This window comes from Choloepus didactylus, chromosome 5 (genome assembly GCF_015220235.1).
Source record: "Choloepus didactylus isolate mChoDid1 chromosome 5, mChoDid1.pri, whole genome shotgun sequence".
NCBI classification, from domain to species: Eukaryota; Metazoa; Chordata; class Mammalia; order Pilosa; family Megalonychidae; genus Choloepus; species Choloepus didactylus.
In genome coordinates, this window is record NC_051311.1 from 1594333 (window position 1) to 1619473 (window position 25141).

Genomic DNA, 25141 nt, shown 5'->3' on the forward strand with positions numbered 1-25141 from the left:
TATACAGCACATACCTCACACGTGTACACACACCTCACAAAGGTGCATACACCTCAAACCACACATCTAATATGTACACACATCTCATACACATGCATACACCTCACACACTCAAGCACACACCTAACATGAGCACATGCACACACTTCACACAGAGACACAGATGCCCTCCCCACACACACGTGCAAACACACTTCACACACACATTCAAGAATATTAATGACAACACCTTAAACGGAGGGTGCTTTGATTCCCACCGTTTGCCATGTTGCTTCAGTCCTTGGAGCTCCAACCCGAGGTTCAGCTCTCTGAACACGGAGGATTTCCCAAGAACCACGTGTGGCCGCGCCCCACCGACCCCAGCCCTGCAGCACAGCCCTGTCCCCTCCATCCCAGGCTCCGGATCTCTCACCCCTCACACTCAGCCTGCTGGGCCCCTGCCTCTTTCTTCTTCCCTGAATCCTCGAATCCTTGTCTCCCACCTCCCCGAGGGTCCCCCCAAGCTCCTGGCAGGCCAGCGTCCTCTGACCTATAGCGCCCACCATGGCTCCAATGCCCCATTTACAGGTGACTGTCTGCACGGCCCCCCTGTGCCCACAGACCCCATGTGCCCGCAGTCCCCCGTGCCCACAGCCCAGCGCCTGGCATACTAAAGCAGGCCCCACACATCAGTGGAGGCCACAGGTGGGCAAACCATAAATCAAGGCTGACTTTCCGTTCTCCAGAGGGCAGGATCCCCTCTGCAACCCCTTTCCCAGCCCTTGTCCACTCCATGGGTGCCGTCTCCTCAGACCACCTCGGGAAGCCAGTGCGGACGTCAAGTGTGTGCTGTGCATGCTTCCAGCACAGCCTAGCTGTGTGTGCAGAGGTCGGTGCACGGTGCAAGCCTCAAAAGCACGGACAACCCCCTTCCAGAAGGTTCTGCCCACTATGGCTTTCAGAGTGGGCAGCAGATAGTTAAATCACATCAGCTCTGGTCCTTGTGGCAGGATTTGGTTGCACAACTCTGGCTCTATGCTTGGCAAATTTTTAGCACTTTGGAGGAAGTTTTGAAATGGTAAACAGAAAAAGATGTGGACAGACATGTCCTTGGCTCTCTCAGAAGAAGGCCGATCCCAGATGCTGGGAGGAAAATTCGTCCCCTCTGCAGAGGTTTGGCTGCCTGGTGTGTCTGCAGGAGCGTGGCTGGGCTGAGAACCAGAGAAGCCCTCCGATCGGGGGCCCTGGGAGGCGGCACAGCCAAGGAGGAGGAAGAGGCTTGGACTCTCCGTCCCCACTGCCGAGCAGAGTTACTTGGGGAGTGTTAAAAACTAGCGGTGGCTGAGGGCCCGGCCGACCACCTGAATCCACCTGGGAGTCAGGGCCAGGCCCGGGAACACTCACAGCTGCAGGTGACCCTGCTGCACACCCAGGGGAGCCCCAGGACCCTGCTCGGACTGGCGACCCCCGGGGAGGCTCCCCGCTGCGGCTCCCTGGAGCTGGGGCCCCTCCCTCTCGGTCCAGCGACCCCCCACTGTCTCCAGAAGTGCTGAGGACACATGTCCTCTCGGCGCCTTCCAAGGGCTCTCCAGCCTCTAGGGAACCGTCTTTCTCCGTTGGCTTCTCCAGCTCAACATCCGCTCTCGCTCGCCCACACCCCGCAGCACGTGGGGGCCTCAGAGGGCAGAGTCACGGCCCCCGCCCGGAATCCACCACCTCACCAGATCCCGGAGACCACGCGCCTGGTGCAGTCTCCCCTGCAGCACGGGGACAGCCCATCCTGGGAGAGCCGGGACCCCCGGGCGGCTGCCCCTCGCTGGTCTCCACATCACCACCTGGGTGGCCCCTCCCGAATCCCCGACCCCCGGGTGGCCTGTCCTGGGGACGATCCGCCCCGTCCCTCATGACAACCCAGCCAAGTGACCTCTCCGGGCGCAGACCTGCCCACCTAGAGGAGAGGAGCCGACCAGCCCTGGTTCGTTTCCCGGGGTCCCTGTTGGTCTCTGGAGGCGAACGCGCCCGAGGGTGCAGGGAGGGGCTTTCAAACATGGAGCACCCCTTGCCCACGCTTTAGCAGACATGCACCCCAGTGCCCACGTCCCCGTAGGTTTCTGTCTTTTTCACCATTTCGAGGTCTGGCCCCAGGGGGTGTGGTCCTAGTGCTGGGGACCCAGGGACCCCATGACCTGGGGGCTCACCCTGGGCTCACCTGCCCTGAACAAATCAATGGAGGCACACGGGGAACCACTGCTCTGACGCCACGGGGCTCGCAGGGGACGCGGCCCTGGGGCTGTGGTCCCAGACATGCACCCGCGGCCTTCGGCTCTGCAGGGGCCTGACCCCTCCAGCAACGCCAGGGTCGCAGTGGCTGCGCCTCAGGGACCGACCTGAAGAGCAGAGCTGGGCTCTCCCTCCAGACTGGCTGAGCCAGCTCCGCCAGGAAGCCTCAGGCCTCCTGTCACCCTCGAGGGGGACACCTCCCTGCCTCCTGGGCCCCACATGGGGGCCTGCTCTGCCCGGGCTCGGCACCCGCACCTGCTCCCAGCCCAGAGCCCCTTCCTCACGCGGCCCTCAATCTCCCGACCCTCGTTCTTGCTCTCTCTCTGGCTCTTGTTCTCTTTCTGACCCTCGTTCTCTTTCCCTAGCCCTCATTCTCTCTCTCTCCCTGATCCTCGTTCTCTTTCTTTCTACCTCGTCACTGCCTCTTTCCTCCTCTCCCTGATGGCCACCGGGTGACCCTCCCATCCCATCCCCCCTGCCCTGCTGAGGGTCGACCTTCCTCCACCTGGGGAGTGTCCCTCCTGGAGCCCCCACGCCCGAGGCCACCCCAGGCCCAGACCCCGTCTGTGGACGGCTCTGTCCCTCACGGGGCTGGAGGGAAATCTCGTCCAGGCCACGTGGGCCAGGGCACTCACCGTGGACAGACCACTGCAGCTGGAAGCCTTTCTCACCGCTGCTGACCCCGTCGGTGTGGAACAGCACACGAAGCTGGGGGCCCACCGTGCTCCCCGGCGGGGGCAGCTCCACGCCACAGAAGCGCCCCATCCGCTGCTGCCCGTCGTAGAGCTGAAAGCAAAGGGAAAGCCCCGTGAGGGACGGCCAGTCACCGCGCAGCTCAGGGCCAGGGTGGTCTGCTGGGCAGGTGAGCAGGGGAGGCTCAGGCTAGACATGGATGTGGACAGGACAGACGGGTGGGCTCCAGGGATGGATCGCCCCACTAAGCCGGCTCGCCTGGACAGCCAGCTCCTAATCGCTGGGCTTTACGTCCACCTGGCACAGGCTGGGCACGTGGCGGGCGCCCTGCTGGCGGCTCAGCCTGTGGTCTCGGCCTGGCCACCCGCAAGGAGTGAGGGGCCCTCAGCTGCCGTGCGGCACTCGCAGTGCATGCAGGGAGCCCCCAGACGCGCCCGGTGCCCAGTGAACGGCAGCTGGTAAGAGGGTGACGTGTATAGTTTTTATACACACTAACTGTAAAACTTAGACATCTTAGAGAGCTACAAAAAAGAAAATGCAAAGTGTAGTGGTTTTGAGCTGTACGCATCCCAGAAAAACATTCTTAATTTACTCCATCCCCGTGAGAGTGAGCCCCTCGCCAGTGGGACCTTTGGATGAGGCCTCTCCAGCTGAGGTGGGGCCCGTCTCACTCAGGGCTAGGAATGGAGCCTCTCAATGAAAGAATGAAATTCAGACACTCAGAGAGAGGAAGCCACAGGAAGTCAGAATCTGAAATTCAGTGGGACCCAGAAGAGAAGTGAGCAGCCACGAGCCGCCGTGTGACGAGCTGAGGACCGAGGTCACTGCAGCCAGCCCCAGAACCAGTCTTCGGGAGAAAGCATCGCCAGATGACACCGTGGTTCGGCCTTTCTTTTAGCCTCAAAACCGTGTGCTAATAAATTCCCGTTGTTTAAGCTGACCCTTTCCTTGGAAATTGCTTGAGCAGCCAGGACACTAAAACACAAAGGGAGAGCCCATGGAAGATGCCACTGGTGAACTTTTGTTAATACCAGAAGTTTTTCTTGCCAAAATATTTTTTCATTTGTGTATGATTTATGTATATGTATCCATATATGTATACCTGTTTGTGTGTATGTTTACACATGTGCAGATGTGTGTATGTATGTGTTTACAAGCACACAGGGGTGTGTGGGTGTATAAGTGTAGAAGTTTTCTTTCCTGTTTCTCACTTAACCATGTCACTAAACTGTGGCAAACATCCTTTTTAATGGTGGTACAAAATGCCACTGATCCAGTGAATTTACACTACAATTCTTCTATTGCTGGTAATTATTATATTTCCAACTATTTTTCCAATCTAAATATTGTTTCAGTTTTTAGATTTTCCTTAGGAAAGATTCTTAGGAGGAAAATGGATCAAAGAGCATCAGCTTTTATGGTCCCTGATATCTATTATTCAATTTCTTCCTGGACAGTTTCTTCCAGTTCACACCCCAACAGCAGCTCATGGAGATGCTTCTTCCTGTGGGTCTTTGCAATGATACTGGTATTGTTCTTAAAACTGCTGCTGATTTGAGAGAGAAAGTTGGTTTTTTGCAATTGTCTCTGTGTCATTTTCATTACTTTGAGGTTGAAGATTTTTTTCATGTGATTATTGGGATATAGATTTCTTCTCTTGCAACTTTTCTGTTGAGGTCCTGTCCACTTTCCCACTGGGGCACTCAAACATCCTGTTAATAATCTCCTTAGAGACACACCTCCAAACCCAAACCACCTCTCCACCACCTCTCTTCACTGGGAAAGAACACGATCGCCCCAAAGGCCCATCTGTCACATTGTCCCTTTATCCCTGGAATGTCCACATCAAACACTCGCTCCACCTCCCTCAGGGTGAGCTGCCCATAGCAGGAACCTGGAATATGCCGACGAACGCGCTTGTGGACAGTGAAATACATGTAAGAGGTGTGGGTGTGTGTGTGTGTCTGTGGGTAAATGCATAACCTGGTTTCCAGAAATTCTAAATTGACAAAATCATTTTGTTTACTGAAATGTTAGGTATTTCATGTTGTTTGAAACATACCGATGGGCGTGACGGCTAATTTCATGGTGTCTGTTTGCTTAGTCAAGCACTGCTCTGCTTGTTACCTGAGGGTATTTGGGGGATGGAATTTGCATCTACGGTCAACAGTCACCTTGCCCTCAGCACAGTGGGCATCTCCTCCAGTCAGCTGGAGGTCTTCAAAGCCAGACGCGAAGGTCTCAGACGTCAGAAGAATTTCTGACTCAACTTCAGCACTGGCTGAATGAAGCACTGGAATTACCAGCCAGCCAGCTGCTCCTCGGACTAAGGACTTCAAAACCACTTTATCAGAGTTTCCAGCACTACAGGGTTCAGACTTGCCAGCCCCACAGTCATATGTGACAAGTCATTATAATCAGTCAGTATCTATCATCTATCCATCCATCTATCCATCAATCAATCCATCCATCTATTCATCTATCCATCTACCTATACATCTATCCATCCATCCATCCATCAATCCATCTAGCATTTATCCACCCCCCCCACCCCCCCGTTGGTTGTGTTTCTCTGAAGAACCCTGATGGATACAATGAGCATCAACAACTATAACCTCCACGGAGCCTTTTGTAAACCCACAGTCAGGCATCAGTTCTCTGCACTTTGCTGGTGGAAATGGCCTTCCCTCGCCTGCTGGTTGTGGACCTGTCTGTGCTCAATCTGGCCTGGCCCCTGCGCACCCCACTCGCCCACGGCTTTGCCCAGGGGTGTTGGCTGCCAATGGAAACTGTGGGCTCCTCCACCCGCTTTTACTTTAACAGACTCAGTTCGGGCTTGGATTTGGGCCCTCTGGGTTAGGCAGGTGTGAGGGTGCCGGACCCAGAGCCAGGTGCTCTTTCCGGGCAGGGAGAGGGCAGAGCCTTTGGGTCCACTCTGCAGCAGGGGCACCGAGGGGACTCCGTTCAAGGTCTCCTGGAAGCCAGTGGTGGTGCCCACGGGCCTCGCTGGATCTCAATGCGGCTGCCCGTCAGATGCACGAGCCTGGGGGACTCGAGGGAGGGTCGGCAGAGCCCCAGGAGAAGCCCAGAAGCCATCCTCTCGCTCACCCTCAAGGATGCAGCCAGGCATTTTAAGCAGGTGAAGGGAGCTGAGGTTTTGTTTTCAGAATTATCACTCCGACTTCCTTCTTTTTAATGGTGCTGCTTCGAATGTGTGTATTACTGCGTTTCTACTCTTCCGGCAGAGACATAATGAGGGAGCAAATGAGCGAAGATGAAACAAAACAGAAGCAGCCACAGCCAGGACTTCTTTCACCTCTGACCCCACATGGGGGTCGACACTGTGGCCCTTGGCTCCTAAATCACAGCTCCCCTGGAGGACGGTTACTGCAGGCTGGGAGTTTTCATGCCTTCTGGTTTGTGAGTTTCAGTCCAACGTGGTTGATACAGAAAGGAGCGCGGCCCGAGGCGGGGCAGGTGAGCAGCCTGTGCCCGCCGCCCCCCGAGGTCGCCCCGGACCTGGGCTGCGGTCAGTGACCAGCACCTTCCTTATTTCTCTTCAGCAACACGCACAGTGGGATTTCTCCGGGACCAGGACTCAGCCTTGGGGACCCTCCATAGCCCTGAGTCGCGTCTGAAGACCCCCGCTTTGGTGTCCAGGCCCCTTGGGAGCGACAGGGGCACTGGCTCCAGTGGGCAGGGCTGCAACGGGCCCTCCTCCCTTGGGGGCAGCTCACCCCTGGAAAGGACCCTGCGAGTGGAGTGGGGAGCACCGAGGGGCGGTGGGGGGCACTGAGGAGCGACAGTTCCCTCCTGCCTTCCGCGGGGAGGGAGAGATGTATTGAAAAACATCAAGCAGCCATTGCTGAAAATGCTCACGTACGTCATAAAACCCGATGAATTTCCTAGTGGAGGACAGTGGTCCCGAGGGGACACCCCCACCCCAGCGATGTCCCTCCAGAGGGCGACGCCAGCTCAGAGCAGCTCCTCTCTTTATGTTCGCTCACGGGGCAGACGCCGTCTCTACAATCCATGGAAAACGTGCCACACAAAAAGGCGCAGTCGTTGCTCAAACCACACAGACGCCGGCTGCCATGGGAACCAGTGGGGCCGCTCCGACTTCTCCAGCAGAATGGAAAACCCTGGGCCCACCGCGGAGGGGCTCGGCTTCCAGAGGCCCAGGGGCTGCTGCGGGGACAAAGGCTCAATCCCAGACGAGTCCACGGAGGGAAGGAAACCGGGAAAGGCCAGGCTGGGAGCCCCCTCAGAAAATGCAGATGTCCGTGCGCGCCGGGAGGGCACTCTCAGGCTGCAGTCTCCGCTTCCAGGCGGCCATGCGGTGACTCCCCAGCGCGGAGGCCCACTCGGGTGCGGCCCGGCTTCCTGCGAGGAACGTCTCCAACTGCTCTCTCGTGGTGCCGACTCGGTCACGACGTCTGCGGCTTAGACGCCTCCCTCCCCCCCAGAACCCCAACTGCTGTTTGACACTGAAGAGGAAGGAAATTCTGCCCCGGCCACATTTACCAATTCCCGCGCCCTCCGTGGCGGGGACGGGCGTGCGGTGCGCGGGGTTCATGAACTATGACTGCAGCCCCAGCTCCGGGACCCCTCCTCAACATCGGGGCCCCCCAGGAGAGGGGACCAAACCGAAGCCCACGGGCGAGCCCTGAGAGTCCAGGGGGGTCGCCAGTCGCTGGGACGCGGGGCCTGAGTTCTGGGGGAGCCCCCGCCCCGCCATGGCCCACCTGCTCCCCCAGGGGAAATCAGCTTCAGGAGCCGCAGTCGTTGCACAGACGGAAATGTCCTTTTAAATGCATCTTGGTTTTTTAATTATTTTATGATTCTGAAAAACTGTGACTGCAACAAATGAAAATCTTCATGAATTATCTCGTATATAAGACAATGAGATGAGTTCAGTGTCTGACTTTTTTCTAAAATCATTTTAGATTCACAAGGATTGGCAAAGAACTGAAATTCAGCCAATTTCTATTTCAGATTGACATCTAGCTCATACTTTCCCTAAGTATGGTTTTGCTTGTTTCATTGAAGTCTCCGTGGAAGAAAATACAGATTTTTTTTATAGTGGATGATTAATTTCCAAAATTAATTAAAGTCCACATAGGGGAAGTAAACAAAGCTTCTTTTCATGATCTCGTAAAAATATGGAGAAACTTCTGGAAATTTTTTTCTTTCAATTCCTATTACAAATCTTCAAAAATTCCAGAGAAAACTGTCCTTTAGGGTTTAATATGTAATTGAAACAATTCATCTGCGTGAGAGAGAACTCTAAGAAGAAGAGAACCCCTATTATTTGCAGAGAACAATTCTAACCAATGCAAAGCAGATGAACTTCTGAGGGCTGCACTCAGTGAGTTTTTGGAGAAGATCTGAGGTCAGTGTCACTAATAGAAGATTCTATTTTAGTAGGAAGCAGGGAAGCAATTTTATTACAGGGAATAATTCTCTGCGGGTTCCTACACCAGCTCTGAAATTTGCTTAGAATATATCTTGTGAAAATAACAACCTCTCCAAGGTAGACTTTCTTCATCTACAAATTTGGCAACATAAAGGCACTTATGTCCTAGAAGTGCAATAAAGAGTAAATTAAACACACCACACAAAGGGGTTAGTATGAGTCCAGCCCGTTAGAATGTTATTCTAACTCTCAGTCAGAGGCTAAGGAAACAAAATAATTTTCCAAAGCAAGCATGCCAAAAACGCCTCTGAGAAAAGAAACACAATGGATCTGCAAACGGGCTGACTCAGGTAAAGCCCTTCAGGGAGACGGTCCCTGCAGCCCAGACAGGGGCTGTGAGTCCTGAGAGAAGGGGGACCCCGGGTCTGCAGCCTGGTTGGGGGGACCAGGCCTGGTGGGGGGAGCAGAGGCCTGACGGGGGAACAGGCCCTCCCGAGAGCAGGTGTGGACCCACGTGCGCCCGCGTGGCCCAAGCAGGGTGGCTGTGGGGTGGAGGGGATGGAGAGCCGGCAGGAGGGGCGCCCCTGCCACGAGGCAGCTCCTTCCAGAACCCTCTGTCCTGGGCCACCTGCTCTCAGCCCTGGGGGCTCCCACCGGTGGGAACTGCAGAATCCTTGGAACCTGCCCGATTTCCTCCTCCCAGGGGTGGTGGCAGGGTCTCTGGGAGCCGCCTCTCCAGCGCGAACTGACAATCCTGTGGCTGCCCTTTCTGTGCCGATCCGGGTCAGCCTGAGCCTTCCGCAGCCCACACCACGTGGGACACACTGTGACATGTTCCTGCAGCAACAGGGCCACCGCCGAACCGGCGTCCGGGGAAAAGCCCCCGGACAGGCACGCGGCCAGGTGCACGGGGCGGCGGGAGCCATGCCGGGCGGGTCACACTGCGACACTCACAGCGACAAGGCCGAGAGGAGCCGGGCCTGCTCGCGGGGGGCCGGGGTGTGCGGGGCGCTGGAGCCACTGGGGGCTCGTAGGCTCTGCCCACCCCGCACCCCAGTGAGAGGTCCCAGCACGACCACACCCCTGCACCCCGATGAGGATGCCCCACACAGCCCCCATCTGCCGACCGACACGGCAGGGAGGGAAGACTGAGACCCCATCTCAAATGAAAGTCACTCACGGGGCTGGGCTTTTCCTGGGGGTGCACCCACCGAGAGACCCCCTTCTCGTTGTCTACGTCAGTCTGGGTGGGAGTGCTGCCTCCAACAGAGGTCTCCTAGGACCCTCGGTCTCCTTTCTGCTCGGCCCCGGCCAGCTGTTCTTTGGCTTTTGCCCTTTTATGTCTGCATTTTGCTTATTTTAGAAGCCACAGAGGGACATTTGAGTTTAGTTTTAAAACTCGTTTTCTGATCATGGAGGAGCAGGAACACAGCCACAAACATGCTAACCCCAGCATCTTCTGGGACAGTAACCAGAGAGGCCCTCAGGGCTCCAGGCCCAGGCTGGGCCTCACAGGGAGGGCTCCGGGGGTTGTGGCAGCTGGTTCAGGGAGTAAGGGGGTAAGGGGCCACAAGCAGAGGGGCTGTGAGGCTCATAGACCCATTATGCATACTTTGTGTAGAACGTTCTCACTGGAATATTTTAAAAATAAATATATCCAGAGAGATGACAGGAAATGAGTACCACCTGTCCGAGTGAGGTCATTTGAAGCTATTTTTGTTTCCTCTTTGTTTTCCTATTTTCCAATTTTCCTGCTATGATTGTGTTCCTCTGTGATAAGATGAGTTTATTTTTAAAGGCTTCTCTTGGGGATTTGTTGAATGCAATGTACAGATGCACTGGCAATTGTTTCCCAAGCTCAGAATTCCATGCTCTTTTAGGCTGTCGGATGTTTTGTTGGTTCACGAAAAACATCACACTATCTCCATAATCCTTTTATGTACCTCGAGATTGTACAGGAAAATTAGCTCATTAAGATGTTATTATATAAGGTAATCTGCTGCACAACTAATTTAAAACTATATTTTGTCTCTCGTGCTTCCTTTTTATTGTCACTAGGTTTTTATTATCGAGACTATTTCCTTATTAGGAAAGAATTCGCATCGGGTCGCTATGGGGCAGCAGGTGCCAATCCTGAGGCCCGGCGCTCCCGGACTCTGGTCCTCTAACGTGCGGACCGCAGCCCCCGCCAAGGCCAACGGCCCCAACAGGCTCGGGCACAGCCCGACAGGAGCCAGAGCAGGGAGGACGGGGGTCCCACGAGGGCCTCTCCTAGCACCCCAGGGTAGGACAGAGCCTGGCAGACGGGCGGCAAGGTCCGCACTGGCTTTCCAGCTCTGAGATGCGGCCACTGGAAACCTTTCCCTGCTTGAAAAGTTCACACAACAAAACTAACAGAAACCCACAGCTCCAACTATCAACCTTCCAAACATGCCCCAACCAATGCCTCCCTGTTCACCTGTGCTTGTGGGATGGTGAGAGGAACCCTCACACCTGCTGCCCTCGGTGGGGCTGTCTGCAGCAGGGCGGGGGCAGGCAGGAGGAGAGGGCAGGCGGGAGGAGAGGGCAGGTGAATGATGAGAGCAGGTGAGAGGCGAGAGCAGGTGGGCAGGTGGGAGGTGAGGGCAGGTGGGAGGAGAGGGCAGGTGAATGATGAGGGCAGGTGAGAGGCAAGGGCAGGTGGGCAGGTGGGAGGTGAGGGCAGGTGGGTGGTGAGGGCAGGTGGGAAGTGAGGGCAGGTGAATGATGAGGGCAGGTGAGAGGCGAGGGTAGGTGGGCAGGTGGGAGGTGAGGGCAGGTGGGTGGTGAGGGCAGGTGGGCAGGTGGGAGGTCAGGGCAGGTGGGAGGTGAGGGCAGGTGGGGGTGAGGGCAGGTGGGCAGGTGGGAGGTGAGGGCAGGTGGGCAGGTGGGAGGTGAGGGCAGGTGGGAGGTGAGGGCAGCCGGGAGTGAGGGTGGGTGGGAGGCGAGGGCAGGTGAATGATGAGGGCAGGTGAGAGGCGAGGGCAGGTGAGCAGGTGGAGGTGAGGGCAGGTGGGCAGGTGGGAGGTGAGGGCAGGCGGGAGGTGAGGGCAGGCGGGAGGTGAGGGCAGGTGGGCAGATGGGAGGTGAGGGCAGGTGGGCGGTGATGGCAGGTGGGCAGGTGGAAGGTGAGGGCAGCCAGAGTGAGGGTGGGTGGGAGGTGAGGGCAGGTGAATGATGAGGGCAGGTGAGAGGCGAGGGCAGGTGAGCAGGTGGAGGTGAGGGCAGGTGGGTGGTGAGAGCAGGTGGGCAGGTGGGAGGTGAGGGCAGGTGGGCAGGTGAGAGGTGAGGGCAGGTGGGCAGGTGGGAGGTGAGGGCAGGTGGGCAGGTGGAAGGTGAGGGCAGCCAGGAGTGAGGGTGGGTGGGAGGCAAGGGCAGGTGAATGATGAGGGCAGGTGAGAGGCGAGGGCAGGTGAGCAGGTGGAGGTGAGGGCAGGTGGGTGGTGAGAGCAGGTGGGCAGGCGGGAGGTGAGGGCAGGTGGGCAGGTGGGAGGTGAGGGCAGGTGGGCGGTGATGGCAGGTGGGTGGTGAGGGCAGGTGGGCAGGTGAGAGGCGAGGGCAGGTGAGCAGGTGGAGGTGAGGGCAGGTGGGTGGTGAGAGCAGGTGGGCAGGCGGGAGGTGAGGGCAGGTGGGCAGGTGGGAGGTCAGGGCAGGTGGGAGGTGAGGGCAGGTGGGGGTGAGGGCAGGTGGGCAGGTGGGAGGTGAGGGCAGGTGGGCAGGTGGGAGGTGAGGGCAGGTGGGAGGTGAGGGCAGGTGGGTGGTGAGGGCAGGTGGGTGGTGAGGGCAGGTGGGCAGGTGGGAGGTCAGGGCAGCCAGGAGTGAGGGTGGGTGGGAGGTGAGGGCAGGTGAATGAGGGCAGGTGAGAGGCGAGGGCAGGTGAGCAGGTGGAGGTGAGGGCAGGTGGGTGGTGAGAGCAGGTGGGCAGGTGGGAGGTGAGGGCAGGTGGGCAGGTGGGAGGTGAGGGCAGGTGGGCAGGTGGAAGGTGAGGGCAGCCAGGAGTGAGGGTGGGTGGGAGGCAAGGGCAGGTGAATGATGAGGGCAGGTGAGAGGCGAGGGCAGGTGAGCAGGTGGAGGTGAGGGCAGGTGGGTGGTGAGAGCAGGTGGGCAGGCGGGAGGTGAGGGCAGGTGGGCAGGTGGGAGGTGAGGGCAGGTGGGAGGTGAGGGCAGGTGGGTGGTGAGGGCAGGTGGGCAGGTGGGAGGTCAGGGCAGGTGGGAGGTGAGGGCAGGTGGGGGTGAGGGCAGGTGGGCAGGTGGGAGGTGAGGGCAGGTGGGCAGGTGGGAGGTGAGGGCAGGTGGGAGGTGAGGGCAGCCGGGAGTGAGGGTGGGTGGGAGGCGAGGGCAGGTGAATGATGAGGGCAGGTGAGAGGCGAGGGCAGGTGAGCAGGTGGAGGTGAGGGCAGGTGGGCAGGTGGGAGGTGAGGGCAGGCGGGAGGTGAGGGCAGGCGGGAGGTGAGGGCAGGTGGGCAGATGGGAGGTGAGGGCAGGTGGGCGGTGATGGCAGGTGGGCAGGTGGAAGGTGAGGGCAGCCAGGAGTGAGGGTGGGTGGGAGGTGAGGGCAGGTGAATGATGAGGGCAGGTGAGAGGCGAGGGCAGGTGAGCAGGTGGAGGTGAGGGCAGGTGGGTGGTGAGAGCAGGTGGGCAGGTGGGAGGTGAGGGCAGGTGGGCAGGTGGGAGGTGAGGGCAGGTGGGCAGGTGGAAGGTGAGGGCAGCCAGGAGTGAGGGTGGGTGGGAGGCAAGGGCAGGTGAATGATGAGGGCAGGTGAGAGGCGAGGGCAGGTGAGCAGGTGGAGGTGAGGGCAGGTGGGTGGTGAGAGCAGGTGGGCAGGCGGGAGGTGAGGGCAGGTGGGCAGGTGGGAGGTGAGGGCAGGTGGGCGGTGATGGCAGGTGGGTGGTGAGGGCAGGTGGGCAGGTGGGAGGTCAGGGCAGGTGGGAGGTGAGGGCAGGTGGGGGTGAGGGCAGGTGGGCAGGTGGGAGGTGAGGGCAGGTGGGCAGGTGGGAGGTGAGGGCAGGTGGGAGGTGAGGGCAGGTGGGTGGTGAGGGCAGGTGGGTGGTGAGGGCAGGTGGGCAGGTGGGAGGTCAGGGCAGCCAGGAGTGAGGGTGGGTGGGAGGCAAGGGCAGGTGAATGATGAGGGCAGGTGAGAGGCGAGGGCAGGTGAGCAGGTGGAGGTGAGGGCAGGTGGGAAGTGAGGGCAGGTGGGAAGTGAGGGCAGGTGGGCAGGTGGGAGGTGAGGGCAGGTGGGCAGGTGGGAGGTGAGGGCAGGTGGGCAGGTGGAAGGTGAGGGCAGCCAGGAGTGAGGGTGGGTGGGAGGCAAGGGCAGGTGAATGATGAGGGCAGGTGAGAGGCGAGGGCAGGTGAGCAGGTGGAGGTGAGGGCAGGTGGGAAGTGAGGGCAGGTGGGAAGTGAGGGCAGGTGGGCAGGTGGGAGGTGAGGGCAGGCGGGAGGTGAGGGCAGGCGGGAGGTGGGAGCCGCCGGAGAGTGCCGCTCGGTCCCCGGATCCAGAAGCCACGGGGCAGGACTGGGCCCGGGGACGCCCTTGCCCTCGGAGTCCAGCCAGCAGCGCAACAGGCATCGGGGAGCCGGGTGACGCCAGAGAGAACTAGGCAGGGGCGGGGGGGCTGCACCCTGCAAGGCCCGGAGGAGACGCGTTTGGCAGAGTCGCTGGCACAGTGGGGGGGGGGGGGCCGGGGGGGAGGAGGCGGGGGGGGGCAGGAGAGGGGGGAAGGGCGGGGGAGCTGCAGCCCGGTCCAGGAAGACCCCGGGGCAGAGTGAGCACGGAAGGAAAGGGGAAGAAAGCTCAGGAGCAGAGGGCGGGAACTGGAAAGTGAACCTGACGTTCTGACACAAGGCCGTGCGACAGCGTCGCCAGCAGCGGAAAAGGAAGATCTGGGTGAGGGAAGAGTTCCGTAGCCTGAAGGCTGAAGGCTGGTCTGGGGGCGATTCTGCTCCAGGAATCCCGGGGGTCCGGCGGGCAGCCTGCCGGGGTCCAGGAAGGCGCTTTGCTGACAGAGCCGCCAGGTGATCCCGGAGAGCCCCCGCATCACAGCGTCAGGGCCCGAGCCCGCAGCTGCTTCCTCGGCGGGCGCTGCGGCCCGTCCCGGGGGAAAGGAGCAGCCCCTGCTGCGGCGACGAGATGGGGGTTTCGGCCACTGGGGCGTCCCTGCTCTGCTCCTCGCCACTGAGGCTGGACCGTGCGGGCAGCAGAGCAGGGCGGCCAGGAGGGAGAGCCCAGGGGTCCGGAGCGCCCAGCGAGCCCACGGCCGGGGGGGCCGCCCCGGACAGTTCACAGCCCCAGCCCAGCAGACGGGACCACGGCTCGTCCAGGCCCTCGGGGGCTGCTGCTGCGGTTCTGGTTCTGAAAGGAGCCGTGGGGCTCCTGGGTTTGGGAAACGCCCTGGCCCGAGGGACCCACGCACAGGAGCCGCCAGGCCTGCGGCAGACGCCGCCCCCCCCGATCTGTCACCAAGGCCAAGTCCAGCGACGGCACCACCACGGCCGAGCGTCAGGGCGAGTGAGGCCGCGGGAGCTCGGGGGAGGCCTTCTGGGGAGAGGGAAGGGGTGGGGTGCGCGCCTGCCCCCCAGGGGTCCCGCCCCGAGTACCGTCCTCTCTCCAACGCTAATCCTTCCACGGGGGTGGGTTTAAGAACTGACAAGAGTGTGAACCAAAACATGAAAATGCAAGGGTTGCCAGGCGTCCGATTTCCAAAATTCTGGAACCTCCAAGCAGTAGGACTGACGACGGTTTCTGGAGAGACTCTAGACCAGACACTAGAATGATCTGTCGGCACGTAGCAGAGAAAGGCGGGTCTGACAAACGGCACTGCTCGTCCGTGAGGAAGTCGCCGCTGAGGCCACCTGTGTTTACCGGTGCAGGTGTCATGAGGAGGCCCAAGGCCGCGTGGACGCCCCTCACTACCCCTCGGGGACAGCGGGCAGCGAGCGGGTCCTGAGGATTTAGGTGCTCTGATGGGAAGGGACTCCAGGCAGACGGTCAAGTGGGTAACGTCCTAGACATGCTGCCCCCACTTAGACTTTCTCCCTCCCCTTGACCAAGGGATTCGGGTGAGAGGCCGGGAGATGGTGGGTCTTACACGGCCCACGGCCGTCCCGGGGAGCTCCGCCAGACGTGCTGTCCCCAGGAGGACTGCCTGGGGGAGACAGTGACACAAGCGCACAGGCCCGGGAGGTGCCACGGGGGCTCGCAGGGGCCATGAGGGAAAGGAAGGTGAGGAAGGGGAAGGGGCCGGTTGCTCCCGGACGCAGGGCCAGTCGGCGCTCAGCACAATGCACCTGTCCTCCCGCCAGCGGTCACGGGACACTTAGCCCTGAGCCCCGCGCCGTGGGGGCTTCTCCCCAGCTGGCCCCCCTGGGGTGTCCGCCCTCTTCCCCTGCTGGCTTCCAGGATCCCCCTGGCTCCCGCACGCTGTCCCCCAGCTCTGCTCCCCCGCGCACCCTGGGCTCCCAGCACCCGCAGGCGGGTCCTCCAACACATCACTTCAGTTTTCATGTTACCCCACCTGTCAGGATTCGCCTCCTCCACATGAAGGCCAGCTGCAGACCCCGGCCCTGCACGGCGTCCTCTAGCTGCCCTGGCTGGCTGCAGAGCCCCAGCACCAGCGCACCGCTTGGCTAATGCCGTTAAATAATGGAAACCAGGTTTTCTGTTGACCGTTTGGGCCGTTTGTGTTTGCAGAGTTTCCATCACGGACAGGCCCTCGCATCTCGCCTCTTGGTCTCGGGGAGGGCACCTTCTCCCCTGGGCCCGGGCGCTGTTCAGAGGCTCAGCTGAGCTCCTGGACCCGGCTCTGCAGCCTGTGGCCGAATCCAGAGAGCGGGCAGGGCAGCCAAGGGTGCTGGTGCACAGAGGCCCCATGCCCGCCCGAGCCCCTGCCCCTTTTCTAGTCTGCAGAGCCCTCAGCCACTCACCCGACAGGCTGTTACCACCAGCCTCCAGGGGCTCCGGCCGCACCTCCTCTCCTCCCCATGTCTCCTGCCCGGCCCCCCTGGAAGCCTGGCTTCAGCACGGTGCCCAGTGGCTGTGGCTTGGTGCCCTAGGAGCCACCCGGCAGAGCTGAGCCCCCCGATCTGTGGCTCTGCAAGGTGGGTTGTGACGCAAGCTCCGGCTCGGGCTCGCAGAGCTGCACAATCACAGCAGACGGATCGCCACGGACGCGCCAAGAGGCCAGCCTGGAGCTGCCGTCTCTGTCCTCACCCTCATGTGCCCACGCGAGGCCGGTGGCACCGCATGAGGTGACGCCCCATCCACCCGGAGCCGACGCGGCTGCGCACAGGGTGCTGGGGCGACCAAGCCAGGAGGGGCCTCCTCACGGCCAAGGGTCACAGCCCCCAGGACGAGGGGCACATCGCGGGGTGAGAACGAGGTGAGCAACTGCTGCGGGGCGTGGGACAGGGGACTTCAAAGGAGGGAACTAGGGTGCCTTGGGGGCCCCCAACAGCTGCAAACAAACACCGTTTCCATTTTTCCTAAAGAAGAACCGGAGCTCACCACGGGGAGCAGGAAAACAGGGCTTCATGCCCGCCGGGGCCACCTGAGCCAGGTAAGTTGTGGGTGTCCCTTGTGCCGCCCCACGGTCTCTGTGGGTATTAATCTACCTGCCGCCAGGTGCACTCTTTCTATAGAACTGTACTTTTCTAAACGTAAAACAAGGTTTTATTTAACCAAATATTATTCTTCAAAAAAGGAGGGAATCTCTTATTCAGGACCTCACAAAATCAAAGAATAGGATTCTCTCTGGTGTCTTTGCTTTGAAAAACAAAGAGCTATTTGGAAAAGATGTACTAACCTCAGGTGACCACAACCATGCTAGGTTTCTTCTTTTAATTGAACTGGTAAAAAGAGGGTTAACAACCTTTTATGGGGCGAAAAGCTTTTTCCTGGGACTCTGGCGCCAGCATTGCAGGTGCTGTGCATTGGAAGTCACAGCTAGCAGGTGTGCAGAGGCCACCTGTCACCTTACGAAGACAGACGGTCAGCGTCGTGGACAGTGGTGGGAGAGCGAAACCGTGTCCTGTCACAGGAGCGGGAACTGTCGTTTCAGAACGGTTCTAACAATTTCAGGAAGATTCTAACAAACACGTCAGACATGGATTCCATGTGTCATCTATTAACAATTCAGTTGGAAGTAAATATGTGCTCCTCACAGCTCTGCCAGATGACTCAAAAATGACTTCATTAATGATGAAAAACAGATGTCAAAATGCATGTAAATGGTTTGAATAAAACTGATGTATGAACGATGAAAGTGGAAACTCGTATTTCTAAATTAACAATATTTTATATATGTGATCTTATATTTACATTAATAAAGTAAGTGATGAGGAAGTGTCTAACTTTTTCACCTACAGCCCTAAAAGTTACCTTTGCAAGTTAGCAAAAAAAACTCTTTAAAAATAAAAAAAAAATTTATTGTGAAAATAGCATAGTGTTCATAATTTGCAACTTGAGGGTTGAATAAGCATTACAGTTTGTCTGTCATTTTAACAACCAGGAACTTCATTTTACAAAAGAAAAATGAACTCAAATGAACTTAAATTAAGAACTGAAAATAAAAGAACTAAAATCATGAGTCCTAACATCAGACAAATTAGGTATTGAATGAAATGCAAGATACCCAACATGTTCTGATCTCTTATTTACAAGGAACAAACATAAAAACAACCAAAAGCAGAGAGCATTGCCCTCCTGCGTGACTCAGCCCAGCGGCATGCGTGCCTGGATGGTGCGGACACAGGGGAAGGTGCCCGGAGCCCTCGCCCTGGGGTGGGCAGGGCAGGGATCGCGCCCGCAGGGACCCGCCGAGCAGACACTCACCTCCAGGAAGTCCGCGGAGCAGTTGGGGTGGTACTCGAGGTCGAAGGTGAGGAAGGCGAAGCTGAGGGTGTTGCCGGCGGGCGCGCGGATGGCCCAGCTGCAGCGCTGGTTGGCGGCGTAGGGGTGCGGGTGGCCGAGGCTCTCCAGGGCGCCGTGGGTGCGGTTGGCGATCAGCACGTCCTCGCACGCTGGGGAGGACAACCGCACGTCAGGGCTTCCGTCTCCCCCCGGGGCGCACCGTCCTCACGGCGAAAGGGCCTCGTTCAGCGCAGGTGTGAGGGGACACCGACGTGAGCTCACAAACGTCCAGTGAAAGCCGAATAGCGGGTTGAAGAGGCAGCGGGGTCCATGCGTGCGGGGGGCTGGGGCCTCAGGGTCGGAGAGTGCAGGGGCTGGGGCCTTGGGGTGCTCGCCCACCGGCTGGGGTCATATGCCGCAGGCCTGCATCCGGCCGCTGTGCTTCCATTTTCCTAACCTCAGCGTTTGGAAGGGACAGAAATCCTGACCTTAAGCCCGACAGTTCAGACACACAAAGAGCTGTGTGACCACTAGCCGTGACCTCTCAGAAGTCAGCACGGGCCCCCGAGAAGGGCCTGTCACACCTCTGACTGGTCACCAGGGGAAGACAGGCAGGAGGGTTTTAAAGAAGAAAAGAAACTCTTCAATCATGAATGACGGTGGCTCCTCTGGGAGCAGAGTTTTCCACTAAACCCCTCTGGGTCCCCGTCAGCGTGGCGAGCCCCGGAGGAAGCGGCAAACCCACCGCCCAGTCCCCGGCCAGCTCGCGGGCCCTTTCCCAGCCTTTCCCACACCGCTGAGCAGCGAGGGAGGAGGGACGTGGGCTCTACATGAGAGTCGCCTCTCTCCACCGGAGCAGCAACACCACAGATCCACTCAGGTTTGAAAAGTAAACTCCTGCGGCTCTGCAGGAGCCTCCTTTGCCGGGGCGGGGGGTGCTCGAGCCACTTCTCTGTGAAACCTGTGGGTCTCGGTTTTGCCACAAAGGATTTCTAAAGAACAGTCTTGGTGCTTGAGACATGGGTGAGAAGTTACAGTGACGAGGCACCAAGCACCTTGAGGCCGAGGGTGACGCGAGGAAGAGGAAAGGCCACTCCAGGAGACCCTTGGCTACTCCCAGCATCTGCAAAGCCCGGCTCCCGACGGCCACGATTACAGAAAATGTCACCGGTTGGCTCTGATGTGGCCACTCCGGGCTCACGGTGTACGTGCACCAACTGACTCCCCCAAGGTTCTGCAATTATGAGGAAAAAGCATCACAGGAGTAAAAGAAAAGGAGGGGCCCTGCCGTGAGCATCTGACCATAGCCAAGAAACAGGTCAGCAGTCATAAAATTAGGGCACTTCCAGGGCTCAAGCAGGACCCCGGAGCATGTGGGAGAGCTTTCCATGCACCAGGGGTGTGTTTCTGAAGAACAATGTTGCAGACCCTAAAACCCGAGCTCACAACCACCTGGAATTCTGCCCAACGCCCAATGAAAGTGGGTGTGAGTCTTCAGATGTCTACAAGTTAGACTCCAGTACTCCTCCAGGTAAACCGAGATTCCTTGCATTCGGAATGTGAGTCTGTACTTTCGATTCCATTTTTACATTATGTATCAAAATTACGGATTCATTTAGCTTTAGGGGGGCAAGGCACTGTACCCGCTAAATTACAGGTAAAGCGTGTTTCACAGAACACGAACTCAAGGACACCTTGCTTTCCTGAATGTCCGTTTTGAGACTAACATCAAACAGTGTTTAATTCTGGAGCCTGAGTGGGCTTCAGAGTGTGCCTAATTTCATCTCCTCCTTGTGGAGGCCGAGGGGCGGAGGGTGGCCTTGCGGACAGCCAGGGCGGGGACCGCTGGGACCAGGGCTGCCCTCCCCTCATCCTCACACCGTCCCTGCCCGCGCCGCCTCGTGGGGACAGTGGGGGCCACGCAGCCGCTCGGCGAGGGCAGCCCTCCTCCAGGAGACAGGCGCAGGCAGGGAGGGGCACGGGCTGCGCGGAGCGGGTCTCGGACACGCGGTGCCCGCTGGGTCCTGACCGCTCGGCACCTGCTCTGCCCTCTGCCACGGCCTCGCAGCCCCCGAGTGCTTGAGCTACGGAGCATCTTCCTCAAAAGGAGTTCAATTTCTCACATCGGTGAGGCGCGGAGAGTAACTTCAATTGCTTAAACCCACAGGTTACATTCATTTCCCTTGTTCCATCAAGAACCCAAGACCCGGAATGGCCGCACTTACTCTGCCAGTAGTTGGCCAGGAAGCCGCCTCCTTGCTGACCCTCGTCCGTCCTCAGCGTCAGCGTCAGGCTGTCCCCGCTGGAGCGGATGGGCCGGGGCGTCTCCTCCCCACAGAGCCGCGCGAGCAGGGGGGAGCTGGTGCTGGGGCCATCAAACACCTTCAGAAAAGCATTTCACACGTCAGAACCTCCTTCGCTGGAGACACTTACGAAGGACCCGGTGGCCCCTTATGAGGGCGGAAGGCAAATGTGACATAACGAAGGAGGAGCCCAGAAGTGAAGAATCTTCTAAAATCCTACTTGACGTCTGTGAACTGTGCCACTTACCCATGGGTGTGCACAGCACTGTGTGTGTGAACCCAGGTTGGAATTTGAAAATAGACGCCTCGAACATAGTTTTCAGGCCATATCAAATGATCGTTTGTCCTCTTGCCTTCTATCCTCCAGTTTATAATTACAACACTTGAGCATATTTTTAATTTATATTCTTTTTAAACAGACAATGGTGCATTGCTGGTACTATAAAAAGTTCTAGTTGGATGACTTCAATTATCTCCTCCAACTCAACAAAATAGTCCTCCCCATAATTAGCCTTTGAAGCATATATAGAATTACACAGACAACAGTTACGCTAAACCCCATAGCCCATTTGGGGGGATTCCAGCCCTTTCTGAACAGTTCAGGCTCAGCACAGTTTAAGTTCTTAGGAGGCCAAGCCGTTCAGTCACACCCGCTTTCCTGAGACGATGGTCACTTTCGTCAGTATCTTCTGAGTAGTTTTTTACAGTGTTGAAGTTTCAACATGTATGCTCTACTTAAACGCGCGCCTCTCCCGACTCTCAGGAGTGGCCGCGTGGTGGGCGCGGTGCCCCTACGCACCGCCAGGTAGTCCCGCGCGCAGGCCGGATGCGCCTCCAGGTGGAAGTCGGCGAGCTCCAGCATGAGTGCGCTGCCCGCGCTGCCGGCCAGCCGCCAGGAGCACTCGGCGCCGTGGGAGTAGGGCAGCGGGTAGTTGGGGGACGTGAAGGTGCCGCGGGGGGTGCTGAGGTCGCCCCCACAACCTGCAGGGAGGGGACAACACGGCCCTCAGCGCTGGCGAGCGGGGTCCCGGGGTCCCGGGCCGTACCCAAGGCAAGCCGCCCCGTGGCTACCCGCCTCCCCGTCTACGGAGTGACCCCGCGGTGACAGAGCGGGGCCCGGCCTTGGAAAGCGGCCGCGGGGGACTCAGAAACACGGGCGTGCTGGAGTCCATCACAGAGGCAGGACACAAGGCAGCTGGGAGGACGTGGAGAAGGGACGGGGACGGACGGAGCAGGCCCTGTGCACGCGCCTGTGGACGACCCGTCCCAGGAGGCCGAGAACCCCCAGCTCGTGTCGATGGGGTCGCTCTTGAACTTCAGCCACAGCCTGTGACTGTGGGAGAGGATCCTCGGAGGGAGGCTGGAGCCGCAGAACTGCCCCAGGAGAGGGGATGTCTCGTAGCCCCCGTCTCTGCGACAAAATACAGATAATTTACGTTATCCATCCATTGAGTTTTGGAATTACAAACACATAGGTTATGTCAGCCAACTTCCCTCAAAGATACCCTAAAAATACAATTTCAGGTTTTCAATTTTTCACTTTATTAAATAGTATTTGAATAACAATAAAGAATACACATAATTTATGTCGGCATGGAGTTTATACAACTATCCGCATACTGAGAGAACGTGTACGATCTTCCACCTCTCAGACAGGTCAGAGAGCCCGGAATAAAGAAACCAGAACACTAACTGTATAAACAAAAGTTGCTTAATTTTACAGAGAAACCTCAAATGTTTTCCTTTTAATTTGGAATTTTTCAAAATTCAATATATCATTTGACAAAGTTAGCAAAATTTTGTAAACCATTTCTTCCCCCACGAACTTCTGTTGTCTTAAGTCTAGTTTATTATCCATGGCCTTTTCCAACCAAAAAGGAAAAAAAAAAGTTTATTCACCATTAAAGTCCAGTGGCTGATTCCTGTAAATTAAGAAAATGTTATTATATCATGATATGGTACAATCATGATTTGTTAGTTTAGCACCCTCCTTAAAATAGTAGTTTATTTTAAAAACATGTAAGATTCCACACTTATGAAATGGCACATGGAGAAGGATGTACACCAACATAATTAGCTGGATTAAACTTGACGAGATGATCCAGGGGACACACAGGTCATCTTACATTCCCTGCAAATATTAACTTTTTAAACAGTCACTCCAAGTGCCAAAGAATGAAAGAAATTGTGTCTTGCACTGAAATTCACAAGCCTGGACTTTTATTATCTGAGCACAAAAACTTCAGCTTGCCATCCTGCCACATTTTTTATACTATTAGACAGAAAGCAGCCTAAAATTTAAATTGATTTGACACAGAGAAAGCAGGTTTCAATAATACCAGGTACCTAATTCGAGAGTGGTAGTGCATCTGTTTACTCTCCCCAAATAACATCTGGGGTTTATCATCAAATATAAACTGAATCTTGTGTAATTCCATGTTTTTGTTCTGCTAAGTCAGGCTTCAAATGGCAACAATGACCTCTTGCAAGAAAGTGCAGAGCGGAGAGCTTTACAGAGACTGTCCACCCTTTTTTCCTCAATATTTCCAGGTGACAGGGACCGATTTTGGTGCTCACCGGATTTCCACGAAATCCATGCACAGCTCCCCGATGGGCTCCTCCAGGGCGAAGCTCGTGAAGTTCAGGGCGATCTGCTTCCCGGGCCCCACGGTGATGCTGTAGGTGCACTCCTGGTTGTTGGGGTACTGGCTGGGGAAGCTGGGAGAGGTGAGGGTCCCAGATTCCTCCGTAAAGTCTTCCGAGCACACTGTGAGAGGAAGCAGACGTCACCGCGGGATAGAGAGTAGGAAATGTCACACTACATTCACAACGCCACCAACTCCTGCCAATATACTCGCTTTTCAATAGGCCGTTCTGGAATGTGCAATGGATGCTTCCGTTTTGAAACTTTCAAATTTTGAAATAGCAAAGGCAAAAAAAATTATCCCTAGTAAAACTAAGCTAGGTAGTGGAGATTGTGGCATCCATCTTGAGTGAACAACCTGTAGATCTTGGGACTGGTATTTTTCTTACCCACTTAAATTAACATAAGCCTGAAAAATTGGGCTCAACTCAGAAATTGTAGAGGGGCCTAGAATTAGTTTAGTTCTCTTCTCCTGCTCACAACTTCCTCCATGGGGTCTTCAACAAGGCGGGCATCTACGAGAAATGCCCAGGCAGGTGCCTCAGCCCCGGGGACGGCCAGGGCCCAGCCCCGCTCAGACACGGGCAAGCCGGGCGCCTCCCTGGGGAGAGGGCACCACCTGGGCCTGGCTGGCGGGTAGGGGGTGCAACTGAAGGCCTTGGCATGTGGTACGTGCTCAGTAAATGGCAGAATTTCATCATGCTTCAAAGCAGAGAGGAAGCCATGAGGAGTAAACTTGCACAACTGGTAAACCATTTAGCAAGGCAACTGGCCAGTGTTACATCCTAAATGAAGAGTAACAGTTCTACTTCAGGAGTTTTAACTTCCCCTACTCGGTAATCTGGTTTGAATGAAGTTTTATTGTATCTAATTTTATCCAGTAATAACTTAAATCTAGGGTCCAGGAGTAGATACGCTCTCCGACTGAAAGTTTCAGGGAGAAAATAAACTACTGTTATAGTTTACTGTGAGTAAACACAGAGTTGAAGATGTTTGGGTACACTACTTCCTTAACTGCTGCTCCGAGAAGAAAAGGGGCCTCGTGTATTGCGTGCACAGTCACACGGAGAACCCACAGCGGGTACGCTCTTCTGTGGCCTCGAAGCAAAGGGCATGCTCCAAATAGCTGGCTTGCTCTGTTTTAAACAGGAAGAGCCCCAGGCTTTACTTGAGTGAAGGAATCCAGGGTGATATTTAAACCCCAAGATGAACTTGTATATTTCTCCATGGTCTACCAGACATTTTCACAGAGAGGGAGGGAGAGGAAGGAAAGAAGGAAGGGGAAGGAAGGAAAATAAAGATGAACTATGTAACAGTAAACAAAAGAAAGCTGAAATGACTTTATTAAAATAAAACAAAAGATACTTCAAGAAAAAGTATTATAGATTTACAGAGAGACATTTCATAATTATAAAGAAGGCAATTCATCAGGAAGATATAATTTTATATGTGTATGCATTAAATAACAGCTTCAAAATATGCCAAGCAAAACGGAAAAGCAAAAACTAAAGGCAAACATAAACAAATCAAATTTGGACATGTTAATACCTTTTCTCATTAACAAAAAAAGGCAAAAACCAGTGAATGTGTAGAAAATCTGACCACCCATATCAGCCAACTTAGCCTAATTGACAATTACAGAACACTACACTTAAAAACAGTGGACTGCACTTTTTTTTCAAGAGCACATGAAGTGTACAGTGACACAGACCATGCTGGAACATTACACAAGTCTCAGTAAATTTAAACATTTGAAAATTTACAAGGTATGTTCTCTACCTACAATTAAATTGAATTAGCAACCAATAAGATATCTGGAAAATCTGCAAATATTTGGAAATTATATAATACACTGGCAATCCATGGATCAAAGAAGAAATCACAAGGGGATTAGAAATACTTTGAACAGAAATTTAATGAAACCATAACATATCAAAATTTTGAGGATGAAGTTAAAGCA

General features: G+C 56.4%; 1 protein-coding gene and 1 long non-coding RNA gene across 2 annotated transcripts in view; one reads left to right on the forward strand and one right to left on the reverse strand.

Annotated features, from left to right (window-relative positions):
- Positions 1 to 25141, reverse strand: part of CUBN (cubilin) — a 260630-nt gene that overhangs the window by 159554 nt on the left and 75935 nt on the right. Inside the window, exons 23-28 of the mRNA XM_037837374.1 lie at positions 23115 to 23304; positions 21788 to 21948; positions 21337 to 21518; positions 20460 to 20616; positions 18217 to 18404; positions 2895 to 3045 (exon numbers count right to left, since the gene is read on the reverse strand). Of these exons, the coding sequence (XP_037693302.1) occupies positions 2895 to 3045; positions 18217 to 18404; positions 20460 to 20616; positions 21337 to 21518; positions 21788 to 21948; positions 23115 to 23304 (1029 nt within the window). The remainder of the gene's footprint in view (positions 1 to 2894; positions 3046 to 18216; positions 18405 to 20459; positions 20617 to 21336; positions 21519 to 21787; positions 21949 to 23114; positions 23305 to 25141) is intronic.
- On the forward strand, positions 15625 to 17636 carry LOC119535161. Its single transcript, XR_005217179.1, has 3 exons — positions 15625 to 16765; positions 16875 to 16942; positions 17298 to 17636. It is a non-coding gene; the product is annotated as an uncharacterized LOC119535161 (long non-coding RNA).